General features: G+C 36.8%; 2 protein-coding genes across 3 annotated transcripts; one reads left to right on the plus strand and one right to left on the minus strand.

Moving 5' to 3' along the window:
• Positions 1–3: 3 nt before the first annotated feature.
• exosc7 (exosome component 7) lies at positions 4–6,199 on the minus strand. 2 transcript variants are annotated; one of them, XM_039678460.2, is made up of 8 exons: positions 6,051–6,199; positions 5,501–5,602; positions 5,327–5,421; positions 4,054–4,219; positions 3,909–3,979; positions 2,901–3,024; positions 1,893–2,048; positions 4–154 (listed from the first exon to the last, which is right to left on the minus strand). In XM_039678460.2, the coding sequence occupies exons 1-8, from the start codon at positions 6,105–6,107 to the stop codon at positions 50–52; spliced, it is 876 nt and encodes a 291-aa protein (XP_039534394.2). In that variant the 5' UTR covers positions 6,108–6,199; the 3' UTR covers positions 4–49. The 2 variants fall into 2 exon arrangements, with proteins under 2 accessions (XP_039534394.2, XP_088979476.1); XM_089123350.1 differs by having other exon boundaries at positions 4–190.
• On the plus strand, positions 6,187–12,358 carry hgh1 (HGH1 cochaperone). The gene is made up of 7 exons (XM_039678455.2): positions 6,187–6,313; positions 6,905–7,496; positions 8,396–8,496; positions 8,616–8,714; positions 9,784–9,875; positions 10,505–10,627; positions 12,080–12,358. Exons 2-7 carry the CDS (start codon positions 6,955–6,957, stop codon positions 12,254–12,256), a joined length of 1,134 nt encoding a protein of 377 aa, XP_039534389.2. The 5' UTR covers positions 6,187–6,313; positions 6,905–6,954; the 3' UTR covers positions 12,257–12,358.
• Positions 12,359–15,644: the final 3,286 nt, after the last annotated feature.

The following is a 15,644-nucleotide window of genomic DNA, read 5'->3' on the forward strand; positions in this document are numbered from 1 at the left end:
TCATAGGAAACTTAACTCATTTATTTGAAAAACTAACAAACAAAAACTGCTATCCAAGGAATCCCACTTTCTGTCGTTTCTTGCCAAGACTTTCTTCTTTCTGCAGCAGATCCATGAGCGGCGCGTGAAGAGTCTTTCCCACACGCTTCCCGGCCTGCGACACAACACACCGTCACTGTCAATACACAAGCTGTAATCAACAGGTTTATGCGAGTCAAAGTGCGCACAAATAAAAGCTCTAGCTGTTAAAAAACTTTTGCTGATAATTTACTCACTTCCATGTCATCCAAGATGTCCACGTCTTTCTTTCTTCAGTCGAAAAGAAATTAAGGTTTTTGATGAAAACATTCCAGGATTTTCTCCATATAATGGACTTCAATGGGGTCCAAACGGTTCAAGGTCCAAAAGACAGTTTCAGTGCACCTTCAAAGGGAACGAATCTTTAATTGAGTCATTTGGTTAATTAAATGAACGAAATGACTCAAAAAAAGATTCATTCATTTTGATGAACGAGTTCGAACAGGAGAGTCACGAATGCTCATCACAGAACAGAGCAAGGCGAGCATTTGAGCTTATAAAACTTCAAGTTTTTTATTTATTTTTGAAATGAGCTATCGTTTTACTAGATAAGACCCTTATTCATCGTCTGGTGTCGTTTAAAGCCCTTTGAAGCTGCACTGAAAGTGTCTTTTGGACCTTGAACCGTTTGGTCCCCATTGAAGTCCATTATATGGAGAAAATCCTGGAATGTTTTCATCAAAAACCTTCATTTCTTTTCAACTGAAGAAAGAATGACATGGGGGTGAGTAAATTATCAGCAAAAGTTCTCTTGAACTACTCCTTTAAAGCACTAGACAGGCTCAGACTGGCCGGTCACTGGCCGTCTGATGGATATTGCACATATAAACAACACGAGCTGGAGGAAACTCTCTAATATACAAACTGCAGCGTAAAAGGGCCAAAGTAACCTAATGAAGTCTACCGTATCAGATATGATACTCTAATAATAAACTCAAGCCCTAAAAATGATCCGCATGATAAATACTTTGCTCAGAAACCTGTTGTAGATTCATCTGAATAATTTAATAATTAGTTTTTCATTTTAATAACTTTCTAAAAATGTTTCCCTTCAGCTCGTGGTTCATGTGTGTTTTTGCTGTGAAATCTTTACTGATGTTTATAAAGTAGACATAAAAATAACTTTTATATTGTATATTGATAGTGAAATGTTGACTTGATTACACCCATTTTTTTTTTCATTTTTTTTTTTTTGGGGGGGGGGGGGGGGGGGCACTTTGGGGTAAAAAATATATCAAATATGATCCATGAGCCATCAGGCTTTTGATTAACACTTATTTCTATATTGATTAACACTGTATTATGTGTTGACATCCAAAATTAAAACTAGAGATCTCTGATTATAAACTAAGCCTTTATTTATCATCTTACTACAACTGATTATTGAAAGATATGAAGGGAAAACTGATATTTATTTGGATTTTAAGATAGTAGTCCCTGTTATAAAGATCTCCTTGATTTAATTTACAAGCATCAGAATTAAAACTTACTTCTGTCCATATAAACATAAGCAAATGCAACTGCATATTTTTGCTTAGTTTGGGCCTCGCAATAACTATATCATACTAAATGAGCCATAAGTCTGATCAATGATGCTTTTAATGACACATATGCAAACTTTTTTGAATGCTTTTGTTGTATATTTTGTTCTATTTAAAAAAAAAATATATATATATTTCGGACCATTCTGCCATATTTCAGGCTTTGCACAAACTCTTCATTCAGAATAGGAGTAAAAGTGATTTCTTCGTAAACACCACTAATTATAAGATCACAAAAGTTTAAAACTCCTGCGGGGAAAGAAATAACCTGACCTCGGTCATCTCAAAGATGCTCTCCGGGTCCAGACTTCCTCTTCCCAGCTTCCTGACGCATGTGACCATTCCTTTGTGTGTGACTGAGATCAGGAGACTGGCCACAGAACAGGCCTTTTCCTGCAGTGTGGCGTCCACCACGTGTCTGTGACCGATCTGAAGGGCACACAGTCACACACATACCATAAAAAGGTAACCAAAGCCTGGCCACTCCCTATTGAGTCCTATTGTACCAAATTTTGGTTGTAGTTCCACCAGAGTTCCACTGGAGGGCGATCGTCTGAGGGCAAAATGAATGGGAGTCTATGGGGCTAAACAGATAAATTTGCCTTTCACCCGATTGCCGTTGAGAAACACTAAAATTTGATTTTACAGCATGGGTTATAGGTCAAAAGTTGAATGAACGAGTACTTGTGTCTTTCCGATTTCTTACAGGTTGAGCTGTTGTTGCCCATAACATGCTAGCATTCTGCTAATGGTCACTGATTGGTCAGTGAAGGACTGATTACGACCAGAGACGCCACTTAATGGCATCCGGACCAGAATGCTAAGGCGTTCTTAACTCTTCTAGCACATGTATTTATGTGTCAGCTGTGAAAGTGCAGAGCGCAAAAACACCACAGTGACTGAAGGATTGCTGTAAAGCAGGTCTCTGGTGGTCGTAAGATGTCACTGACATTTTAAAAGACTTTTTAAAGCAAATTGTGACTCTAAAAAAAAGTTATGTGTAATTTCTTTGCATCTCCTTTCGAAAACAACATTCAAATTACTAGACGAAAAATTATATCCTGAGAAAAGTGGATTTTGAGGGGGATTGCTCCATTGACCTCCATTCATTCTGCACTCGTCCTGTGAGCGCCCTCATGTGGACCCAGAGTGGAACTGCAACCAGTTCAGAGCCTGAAAGTTTACTGAGAGGGGGAGTTCTCCCCATATTACACATTCTCTGACTGTATATGACACGAGGAGAGTGGTGCATTGTGGGTAATGGCCCAGGCTCTGCTGTACCTTGCACAGGGTTACGATACACGGCACATTCTCCACATTGATCCGGATGCAATCGAAGGGGTCGTCCGAGAGCTCGATCTCCTTCCCGCCCTCCTCATCCTCAGATATGTGCACTCTGGGAATCCTGTTTCGGGAAAGGGATGTGCTTACGTTTCTCATCACTTCATTAAATCACCATTCTGAATGTTTATGATTAATGCATAAAACTTTTTTACAGTTGAATACATTAATCCTTGGAATTTATACGATTTAATGGTTAAACATTTTTGTGCAAATATTTTTATAAAATAAATAATATTCTGAAATATACTAATTATGGCGTATGGGGAACTGCTTAAATATTGTAGAATATAATACAAAAAATATACAAATTTACTAAAAAAAAGTTTGCTATTGTTACTGTTAACAAAAAAAATGTGTTAAAACAAAAAGTATTTTTAGCGTTAAAATAATAAAATGTAAATATTAGATGAAAAACTTGATATGGCAACCAACCTAAATAAGTTGAAGTACTAAAATTGCTGAAACTGAAATAATAATTATGCTAAATACAAATTAAAAAAATATATATAATTAAAACAAATTAAAATAAGATATCATAAAAGTATAGCAACAACAACAACAACAAAATCTGACCTTAAAATGACTTTACAGGCCTATTGTTTTGCTATTGTCACCAAAACAATTGTTAAATTAAATAAAGCTGAAATAAAATTAAATATAAATATTATTATTACAAATTTTGCCTTGGCAAACAACTGAAATAAATTTTAAGTATTAAAATAACTATAACAAATAAAAAAAATGTAAAACTAATAAAATTATGAAAAATTGCATAAAATTACTAAACAAACAAAAATTTAAATGACGACTGAAAATATACAAATAAATAAGAAGATATTCTATTAGTATATAAATAATACTAAAATAGCACACTGCCAGTTGTAACAGTTCCTGATGAAACCTTCCAGTTCTGATGGGAACAGACACACAGTGACTCAGACTCACCGTGTGTTAAACAGAGCGGCTTTGATTGCGATGGATATGGCGTCAAACAGGTTTCCGTCACACTGCAGCAGCTGTGGAGACAGTCATGCATTAACTGAGGAATAAACAGCAGCATATACGTCTCATCATGAAGTGATCCACTCACCAGCACGTCCACGTACAGCACCCAGCAGTTCTCCCCCGGCAGGATGCAGAGCGAGCGCAGGTCCACGCTGTGCCTGTTGTTGAACACTTTATAGAGGACGTTACTAAGCTCCACCCCTAGCTCCTCCCCCCCGCGCCCCTCAAACTCAGGTGTGGCGTTTGCTGAGCTGCAAGAGAAACGGCAGGCATCAGGTATTGTCTAATTACCATGCAGATCATGGACCTTTAAAACGCATCATCTATGGATATTCACTGCTAATTTGCATATTTCTACACTGAAGTACCTGCACTGCTCAATCATGTACTGTACGTACCGCTACACATGTCTAATAAACTGCAGAGTATACGGTCTTATTAATTGTGCTACATCTCATTCATTAATCCTTGTAATTTTCTGTTTGAATAGTTACATTTTTTAATAGAAATAAACATATTTAAAACAAAAATGTACTAAATATGGCTCATGGGAGAACTTTGGAAGCTTGTTTCCACCACAGAATTAAAAATAAAAAAGGTAATTGCGAATTTTTATCTTATAGTTTTTCTTCTCAAAATTGTGTAACATAAACTCGCATTTTTTTTTTTTTTTTTTTTAGAGCTGTGAGATCAAAAGTTGCAATTATCATTCAAATTGTTTCACTCCATGGTGGAAAAAAAGCTTCTATAGAGAAATGCTTAAACAGAACTAACTTAGTTTTTAAAAATTGTAGAGTTATAACTAAAAATATATATTCACTATAGAAATTTCCATGACTTTTCCAGACCTGCAAAAGTGTTGTAATTGTTGACTAATAATAATAAAAAAATATTTTTTAAAAAGTATTCATTGAAATAAAGCCGAAATAAAATAAAATCCCAAATATTAAAAATATATATATATTTTTAAATGTTTTACACATAAAATAACTTTATAATTAATTACTAAATCTGAAACAATAAATCAAACCCAAATAGAAATATAAAAAACTGAAAAAAAAACTATTAAAACGTAAAATTAAAATAAAAACAATAAAAGAAAACATTTTATATTAAGTGTTATATAATAGATTTATTTACAAAATCATTTGATTTATATGAACAACTCTATTAATAAGTACTACAAAAGCATATAAATAATAATTAAAAAAAATACAGCTCCCACTATTCATGTAAACCTACACACCTGCATTATGTACTTCATGTTTTATTCTTCTTAATGATTTGTAATGATTTTTTTAAAAGTCTTGGAGGAGCTGCTGGTGATTTGCTTGATGTGTTCATCTTTAAACTCTCACCAGTCCACAAAGAACTCCAGATAACCTTCGTCTGGTACCATGGCTTTGGGTTTACCAATCTCTGCCTTTACTCCTACGAGAACATCAGTGTGACCCTGTCAAACACACACAAACACTGCTGGTGACAGGTATCACACAATATGTTATTATAAGAAACTGTTTAATTCAGCTTACAAGACTGATTTTAGCAGAACCATCAGTGTTTGACACCACATCCGTCTCGATCTCCATGTGTCTGTAGTCTTCACATCTCCGTCCGTCCAATCTCAGGTCATCCTGTCAACAATAGTCACAGTTTAACCCTCATGTTCAGCTTAATGCTTCATTATGTCTCCAAATCTCATTAGAACTTATTATAAACTTCATTTCAGGTGGATAAGACACTTCAAACATCTCCCATGACAAATGTAAGTCTTTTGAGGTTTCAGATGTTGTAGTGGTACACTACACTCTATTTACATTTGCTTTATTGTTGTATACATTGATATTTAAGAGCTGTCAGAGGGGGTTGTTTATGGCAGTGACACATTTAAAGAAGGAAAAAATAGAAAATAAACTTAAATCTAAAACCACAAATGGTCAATCTCAACATAGCATGAGTTAAAACCCCCAAACAGACCACATCAGAATACGTGTTAACTGTTAAGAAGCTTTTTTCATATGTCCTATTAATTGAAAGTTAAATAAATGCACATTATATTTTCAATCGTGAGATTTGACTTACTCTAACTCCATGCATAAGATAAACCTTCTCCGCTTCGCTCACTTGCACTGCTGCCATGTTTCAAACATACGCAGTATGTTGTGCGTCATCACAAAGCGCGAGGAGCGGCCAGCGAAGGCGGAGCCTGGCGTTAACCGACCAATCATGTGCCAGTCCGGGGAAAAAAATGTGCGTAATGTGTAATCTGATTGGATCAGAAGTGTGTCAATTCCTTCAGCAGGAACTCCATTCAACGCACATGTTTTCTGTATTTCGCCAATGTGGTATGTATATTCTATTTGAACAAATTTAAACAAAATAATTAATTTTATATCACACATTTTCTGCGTTCTATACAGTTGTGGATCTATGATAAGTCAGATTTTAGTTTTCGCTTGTTCAGTATACTGTAAACATGGCGATCGGTTTGTTATGATTATTATTTTGCACTTTTTTGATGCTACACAATCATAATAAACTTTGACTACTTATAAAACGTGTAATGTATGTGTAGTGTACTATCATGGTACAGTGATAGTTAATGCAATAGCTTTTTGATGTATATACCAAGACTGGAATTTTCAGTCTTTATGCCAATTGTTATTTTAAGCTGTCTGATATTATTATTATTGTTAATATAAAGATAGTTCTTGAACTATTAGTGTTTACTTTTGCAGGTTGAATAAAACTTTATTGTTAATAATACTGTGAAACCAATAAAAATAGTTATTGTTTATTGAAATAAAGGTGATATTTTAGAAAGATTTAACTTTTACATTTTATCTTTTAAATTATTGATTTTAATATTTTTATTCTGTGATTTTATTATTATTATTATTAAGCTAGTGTTTAAACTGTCTGTGTTTTCTTTTGAGGTTTGACTAAAAGGAAAAAATCAGGATTAAACTCTTGAGTCTGTCCCAAGATGCTTAGTGATGGAGAAGCTACAGAACTGCTGTCATTTCTCACTCTGGAGACCAGAGCTGATCTCAAAGGTCGGGCCTCAGAATACGTCCTGGGCCTCACGGGAAACCGGGACGGGTGCCGGTACCTGCAGTCCAAATCAGACTTCCTCCAAGCCCTGGTGACTCTAACCAGCGACCCCTCCATCGCCATCGTCAAGGACTGTTTTCATGCCCTGATTAACCTCTCAGCGGACGAGACTCTTCACCAGCCTTTGGTCACAGAGACGGTCTTACTGACCAAACTGCTGCCGAAACTACTGGACCCGGAGTACGTGTTTGCGGATCGGATCTGCACCATCCTCAGTAACCTGAGCCGACACGAGCGGACGTGCAGAGATGTGTTCAGGGCTCTGCAGGAGCAGGACATCGGACTGGACAGACTGGTGGAAGTCTTCTGCAACCAGGACTTCAATAAGAACGCTTCACTCCACTATCTCGGACCCCTGCTGTCGAACCTCACGCAGCTGCCCGAGGCACGGCTCTTCATTCTGGACAGGGACAGGTACACAATCATTACATATCATATTCCCAAAACCTTGGTATTATTATAGTATATGCGTCAAACAAACAAGTTACAATGGTACATGTCCAAAAACATGGTGTTATCATGGTACAGGTAAAGGAAATCTATAATTCTGTGAAACATTGTTCAAAAACATGGTATTATCATGTTGGGTTTAAAAAATATACATGATATTACCACAGTACATGTTCAAAAACATGTTATTATCATGGTAGGAGTAAAAATACATGATATTACCATGATAGTACATGTTAAAAAACTTGGTATTATCATGGTAGGAGTAAAAATATAATATTCCATTACCATGGTACATTCAAGAACATGGTATTATGATGGTAGGAGTAAAATGGTGGAAGTAAAAAAACATGATATTACCATTTTACATTCAAAAACTTGGTATTACTCACCCTGGTGGGAATAAAAATATATGATATTACCATAGTACATGTTCAAAAACATGATATTACCATGGTAGAAGTAAAAGTATCTATGCTATTACCATAGTTCATGTTCAAAAACATGGTATTACTACAGTAGGAGTAAAAATGCATGATATTATCATAGTACATGCACTAAAATATTGCATTAGCATGGTATTGGGGAAAAACTATGATATTGCAAATAGTTCATGTCAAAAACATGGTATTAATAGTAAAAATACATTAAACAACATGGAATTATCATTGAATGGGTTAAAAAAAAACATGTTATTAGTAATACATGTTCTAATTTTTTTCTTATCGTGGTACAGGGGAAAAAATTATATTACCATAAAAACATGATATTATCATGGTGCAGGCATCAAAAGCATGATATTATCATGATATTAAATGTCAGTGGCAGTAGTGGTTATATATTGTTTGGGTGTGTTTGCACAGGTGTGTGATTCAGAGGCTCCTGCCATACACACAGTATGAGGCCTCGAGCACCAGGCGAGGAGGAGTGGTGGGAACGCTCCGGAACTGCTGCTTTGACCACGGTACACGGATCAATCATCTGTGGAAACTGCAAAGAGAATGTCATTTCATTTCTGAAACTTCCATCATTGAAAGGAAAGTCAATGCAAAAATGTGTGCATTTATCTGTTTTGTCCTGCAGCCCATCATGAGTGGTTGCTTAGTGATGCGGTGGATATTTTACCGTATCTTTTATTACCATTGGCTGGACCAGAGGAGCTCTCTGAGGAAGAGAATGAAGGTGATGCTCTTTAAATCAGATTCAAGCCTTACAGATCCAAGTACTTCATAATATATTTATATAAATATAATATATATATATATATATATATATATATAATATAAATGTATATAAATATAATATATATATATATATATATATATATATATATATATATATATATATATATTTGTTAGTAATGGCTTAAAGGGATACTCCACTGTTTTTTATCTCATATGAACGTCAATCGCACGGTGAAACTTTGCTAGCACTTAGCTTAGCCCAATTCATTCATTAGGCTCCAAGCAGAGAAGCGACCAAACACGAGTAGTGTAACTCTACCAAAAATGGTGACACAAAATACAACGTTTTGCTTTTCTAAGTGTGTGCTCGTGTAACTGTATTTAAATAGTGAAAGCGTGGAGGTGTTTGGTCGCTTCTCTGCTTGGATTTAATGAATGAATTGGGCTAAGCTAAGTGCTAGCAAAGTGTCTCGCGCGCCAGAGACGAGGGTACGAGAGAGGTATGAATCGACTCGTCGTGTTAGTGAATAACAGTTTAATATGAACAACCGGCGGAGAATCCCTCTAAATCTACTTTAACTGCTGTTGCAACACTCTATCTTGTCCAGTAGATGGCGATATTTAGTCATTTTGATGTTTATCGTATTTCCAACAACATGTGAAAGGAAAAAGGAATGAACTGAGTGGAAATTCTGCCATTACAGCAGGAAGTTGTGAATTTGCTAAGTTAGAATCTTAGTTCAGAGTTTGCGGTTTCATAAAAGTTGTTTGAAATGTTTATATATACCATATTCTCCTCTTAAAGCACCATGCTTTCTGACCAAAATAGCCAATAACCTTCCTAGTTATTAAGTGACCTTATACAACCTTTCTGAAGTGCTCTCATGGTCTGTCTCACTATTAGCCAAAATACTACTTTAATTTGCAGCATGTTTGAGTTATATAATTGGCAAGCATCACTTTTCTTATCAGACAGTGTATTAAAGGTGAAATGTGTCATTTTTGAACCACTAGTACAACAATTACACACCCGATTTATTCATATAACTCAGTGTCTGTGTTTACAGGTTTGCCGGTGGACTTGCAGTATCTGCCAGAGGATAAAAAGAGAGAAGAGGATCCTGATATCCGCAAGATGCTCTTAGAAACTCTCATTCTTGTATGAACCACATCTCATATCTATCATTTACCCGCGTTTCAATAATTCACATACACCGCCATTCAAATGTTTGGGGTCAGTAAGATTTCTTAATGTTTTTGAATGTCTCTTCTACTCACCAAAGCAAAATCACAGTACTAAAACACAGTAGTATTCTGAAATATTACTACAATTTAAAATACCTGTTTTCTATGTGAATATATAATCAAATGTGATTTATTCCTATGATCAAAGCTGAATTTTCAGCATCATTACTCCAGTCTTCAGTGTCACACGACCCTTCAGAAATCACTCTAATATTTGATGCTCAAAAAACATTTACGATTGTTATCAATGTTGAAAACAGTTGTTTTGCTTCATATTTTTGTGAAAACCATGATGCATTTGTATTTAGGATTATTAGTTAGTGATAAATATGTTAAGTTCTAAATAACAGCATTACAAGAGTCATAACTGCCACTTTAAATCAATTTAATGCATCATTGCTAAACAAAAGTATATATTTCTTTAAAAGAAAACATACTGACCACAATCTTTTAAACAGTAGTGTATAATCACTGTGTTTTTCCTCTTGTATGCTGGTTAGTCTGTTCTGTAGTTCAGTCTCTTAATGATCTGTTTGTCTTCAGCTCACAGCTACTAGATTGGGCCGACAGATCATGAAGGACAAGAACGTTTATCCCATCATGAGGGAGTTTGACAGATGGGAGAAGGATCCGTTTGTTACTTCAGCCTGTGAGAAACTCGTCCAGGTATTGTAAAGATTACTCTGAAAATATTTAGACAGCATTGCATGTATCCTTTATGAAAAAACATTGCTTTTTTCACTAAGCAATCAGCTCAGTGAAAAAAAAAATCATTAAAAATTGCATACTAATTGCATGTTTTTTGGCTTTTACTATGAATATGTTAACCTTCTGTTGTCTGTAATCTAGTGTGCTCCAAAACAATGACAAAATTCACATTTAGAAGATATAAGCATTCAAAACTTACAGTCTCTCACTTCCGCCAATATGGATCGGGGTTTTGATGACATCACTGCTTCTCATCTTATATTCTGTCCAATCAAATGCTCTCTAGAATTTGAAGCTCCGCCCCCTACAATATAAACAGAAGCTGAAGCTGCGGCTGAAATCGGTCACTTTTCACACGTTTACTATTTTCTACATGCTGAATGTTCGCAGTGCACTATATAGGGGATAGGGAACGATTCAGACTATGTAAATAATCTCTCCATTGGGGCGAATGAAGTCTGGTTTCACGTTAGTGTCACGCGACGGTCCAGAGACACGAAACACACAGCGGATCATATGATGGAGTCGCCGCAGATCCATTTGAATATTTTATAGTGAAATGGAGGAGATTAGAAGAATAGTTAGAGATTAGGAGGAAACTGCTGTGATTGAAACTAAACGCTATTGGCTATTTTAAAAAGGGGGAGGAGCTGTTTGATATGCCCCGCCCTGTCTTCCTTTTTCAGTGGAAATTACATCAACACATTGAATAAAATGGGGCTTTAAACTACATATTTACATTCTTCAACCGTGACTCAGGTTAGTCTGGGTTAGGGGGCGCCGACCCTGCTGTTGCATCACTTTTTGCAAGGTCATTGCATGCAACATTTTCTGTGGATGTGGATTGTTGTGCTTTGGAAGACCCCAGACAGTATGCAGATCAGTTCCAGTCCTCCAAAAGCAGGATTTATGAGTTTGGTCGAAAAAAGCAGGAGACACTAATTTGGTGGAAAAAGCCTGTTCCTTGCACCGTGGCAGGCTTATATTTGGGTACGGCCCCATGGAAAAGATGTCACAGGGTCTCCTATTAAAGCATGATATTCTCCATAACGTCTGGGAGATCCCTTTTGAACTCCGGGCCAGAAGCAGTGGTTCGGCCATTTGCCTCAACCCAACCATTTTAATTAGCGTCAATAAAACAGCTAATATGCCAAGCACAGAACGAGGCTAATATTTATCCAGGATTAATGGGTGCTTTTTCATAATGCAGCAGTTTCTAACTAACACGACTTTAACAGCTATCATGTTACTGAAGTTTTTCCATGTTGTCGGGTTCCCGAAATTGGTGCTTGGGAATGACAGTAAAACTCAAGTGCTGTCTGGCATCTCGTTAGCTCTTGTCCTGCGCCATTACCACTTTTCTCTTGATACGCGACTCATGTGCAATTTTTGTGTTTGTCTTCGATTAAGGTTTTGATTGGAGACGAGCCGGAGGAGGGAATGGAGAATCTGATGGAGGTGGAGATTCCCAAAGACGTGCAGGAAAAACTGATAGAACTGGACGCCAAAGAGCAGGAACAAATGGAAAAGGACAAACAGGAATCCGAGACTAATCAAACATTATCTCCAGAAGGCCTGGAGAGATAAATGGACATCAAACACAATAAACAAATGTTTACTTCTTGAAATGGACTTCTTATCACGTTGAATGTTTAACGTCAATGAATAAAAGGCTCCTGAGGATCATGATGGATAGAAAATGTTGGTTTGATTATAAATGCACAAGCCTGGTTTTGGGATAACATTGTTGGTTTCTATCCGCTGGTTTATGTAGTTGACTAGCAGGTGGTGAAGACATCAGGTGGATTTACCACCTGAATCAGCGTGAACCAGCTAGAAACCATGCAGCCAGTACGTTCCCAAACACAGATCCCAACTGATACCAATCTGGTTTTGGTTAGATTTTCCAGCAGCTTTAAAGGAACATGCCAACTTTTTGGGACTTAAGCTTATTCACCGTATCCCCCAGAGTTAGAAAAGTCCATACACACCCTTTTCATCTCCGTTCATGCTGTAACTCTGTCTGACTCACCCACCGTTAGCCTAGCTTAGCACAAAGACTGGATGTAAATGGCTCCAGCTAGCATACTAATCCCAATAAGTGACAAAATAACGCTAGCATTTTACTATTTACATGTTGTGATTTGTATAGTCACAGTGTGTACAAATAACGAGGTCGTATGAGAAACAGGCATCTTTTAACCGCTACTTGGCCGGAGTGATTTGCTCGCAGCGCCTGAAAAGCCCCAAGGTGAGGAGCAGAGAGTTCGCTCAGAGTGTTGCACTAATCACTCCAAGAATATAGTTCCCACTATTGTACACACTGTGACTACAAATCACAACATATAAATCGGAAAATGCTGGCATTATTTTTTTACTTATTGGGATTAGCATGCTAGCTGAAGCCATTTACTTCCAGTCTTTGTGCTAAGCTAGGCTAGCGGTAGGTGCGTCAGACAGTTATGGCACGCACAGAGATGAAAAGGGTGTGTATGGACTTCTCTAACTCTGGGGGATACGGTGAACAAGCTAAAAAAAAAGACTCATCGCAGTCAGGTATTCTGACTTGAACATTTTTCCACATTTTTAGACATCTTCGAAATTGCTGTAGGGTGATTTATATTAAAAAAAATTATAGTCAAATTAAACTGTATATAGACCTATATAGACTTAAAAACCTATATTGATTATAACTTCAATAGTGGGGCTAAACTTGTATAGTATTTTCAAGCTGGTAATCTGTCATCTACACAAGTTCATGTAAAAGGCTAAAATCTGGAGCCGTTTAGACATGACTATGATGACAGCAAATTGTAGTTTGCGGCTACCGTGTGGATATAACACATACAAGATTAAAAAAACTTAACTGTCTTCTTCTAAATTGGGGAAATTTGTCATCAGAACTAAATAAATTATTTAAGTTGATTTGACAAAAGAAAAAATGTTGTGGGTTTAACTTAAAAAAGTAAGTAACCCGGGTTGCCTTAAAATTTTAAGTTGATTGAACTGGAAAAAGTGAGTTAATACAATGAAGGAGATTAATTTTATCATCAGAAACTCAAAAAAATAAGTTATCTCAACTAAATAAATTATTATAAAGTTGATTTGACAAAAGAAAATGTGATAAATCTTGAAAATATTTTTTTACAGTGTAGATCTTCTTATGATGACTTCAGTTTCTGAGAACCATGCAAATGTGGAAAGGGTCAATAAGTGCATTTTCTTGACTAAATATCATTTCTAATTAAATGTTTAAATAAAAATCCATTTTAGCTGAAACAAAACCCAACATTATTTGAATTTAATTTGAAAGATAAATAGATTAAGAATATGACTGAAATGATTCTACATCAGCGATGGCATGTTATTTAAACTCATTTATCTGTAAACCCACAGGTGCTCGAGGCAATATTAATCCTTCTGACAGCCCGGTGAGTTTTAAAGTGGACATTCAGGTTTGATGAGGCGCTCTGCTGGTACTGAGGCGAGATGTTGAACAGGTGGTAAGAGAATTAACCAGGAAGCCCAGAGAAACCAGATGGACGTACGCCACTGAAAACAGTCTCCTGCGATTCTAGCGCAAACCAGGAAGAATAACAAATTACTCCAAATCAGATGAAATATCACTAGTGCTTAAATGAATGTCCACTGGGGTTATCATCCACTTTTTGAGGTGTCTCTTTCCATCCTTCACAGAAGAGCTCAAATTTGATATCTTCAAAACAGAAATATGAAAGACAGGCAAGAAAAAAGTCAAATCAGGTTTAAGACTAGACTAAACCTGCTAAGACTAAACTCCCCAAGAGTTTACCGTTTTCGAATCCATCCAGCCGATTTTCTGATATTTAGAAGAATATCAGTAACCAGACAGTTTCTGGTCCCATTGACTTCCATAGTATATATATTTTTTTCCTACTATAGAAGTCAATGGCACCAGAAACGGATATTCTGGATATTAGGGATATTCTTCTAAATATCAGAAAATCGGCTGAATGGATTCGAAAACGGTAAAACCCAACTGTTTAACTCTGGGGGAGTTGTAAAATGAGCCTATTTCCAAAAAAAGTGGAGTATCCCATAACAAAGTTTAAGTTTTATAAGCTCAAATGCTCGCCTTGCTCTGTTCTGTGACGCACATTTGTGACTCTCCTGTTTGAACTCGTTCATCAAAATGAACAAATCTTTTTCCGAGTCATTTGGTTCATTCAACGAATGCAACCATAGACAGTATAAGAAGTGGACAGAGCGATCTCATTGGAACTCCATTGAGACAATTGAAGCCTGTTTTTGGCGATTTTTTAGCACTTCTGTCCCTGACACGCAGACTCAAACAGAGCTTGACTACGTAGTGGGACGTGAGTGACCCGTCTGTCTTCTAGTGGCTGTGGCATGAGAAATCTGAATCATTCCCTTCCGAAACATGCAGAGGCAGAGAGTGTGAATAGGAGCTGTCCATGAGTTAGGAGAAGGAGACACTTTTGCTAGGTTTTCTGATTCATTATTTTGTCATTTTGCCTCCATGTTTCCCCGATTGCGCGTGAGCTTCTTCTCCTGTCCATACGGTAATCTCTCTACTGTGCGACAGAGAGTCGCGTGGGTATGACGCAATCGTTAGCCTACTTTCACTAAAACTGCTTCTACGGGGCCATAACATAAGCTACGAGGTAATGGAGCATTTTATACATTGTCGTGTTTCTTTAGAAATAAATAAAGGACAAATGGGGTCTTCAAACTCTTCAGATGTAAAGTTATTCGCTGTCAAAATGACGCCAAAATGAATGGGAGTCAATGGGAATGCTAACGCAAGTGAAGTTCTGCTACAAGATGGCAGCTCCCGCGAGGCTTCAACTTCCGGTCGATGGATTACCCCCTTGAACGCAACGAACGAATTGACTCGTAAAAAGATTCGTTCATTTTGATGAACGAGTTCGAACAGGAGAGTCACGAACGTGCATCGCAGTACAGTGCAAGGCGA

This window comes from Pimephales promelas, chromosome 18 (genome assembly GCF_988280905.1).
Source record: "Pimephales promelas chromosome 18, fPimPro1.hap1.1, whole genome shotgun sequence".
Classification (NCBI taxonomy): domain Eukaryota; kingdom Metazoa; phylum Chordata; class Actinopteri; order Cypriniformes; family Leuciscidae; genus Pimephales; species Pimephales promelas.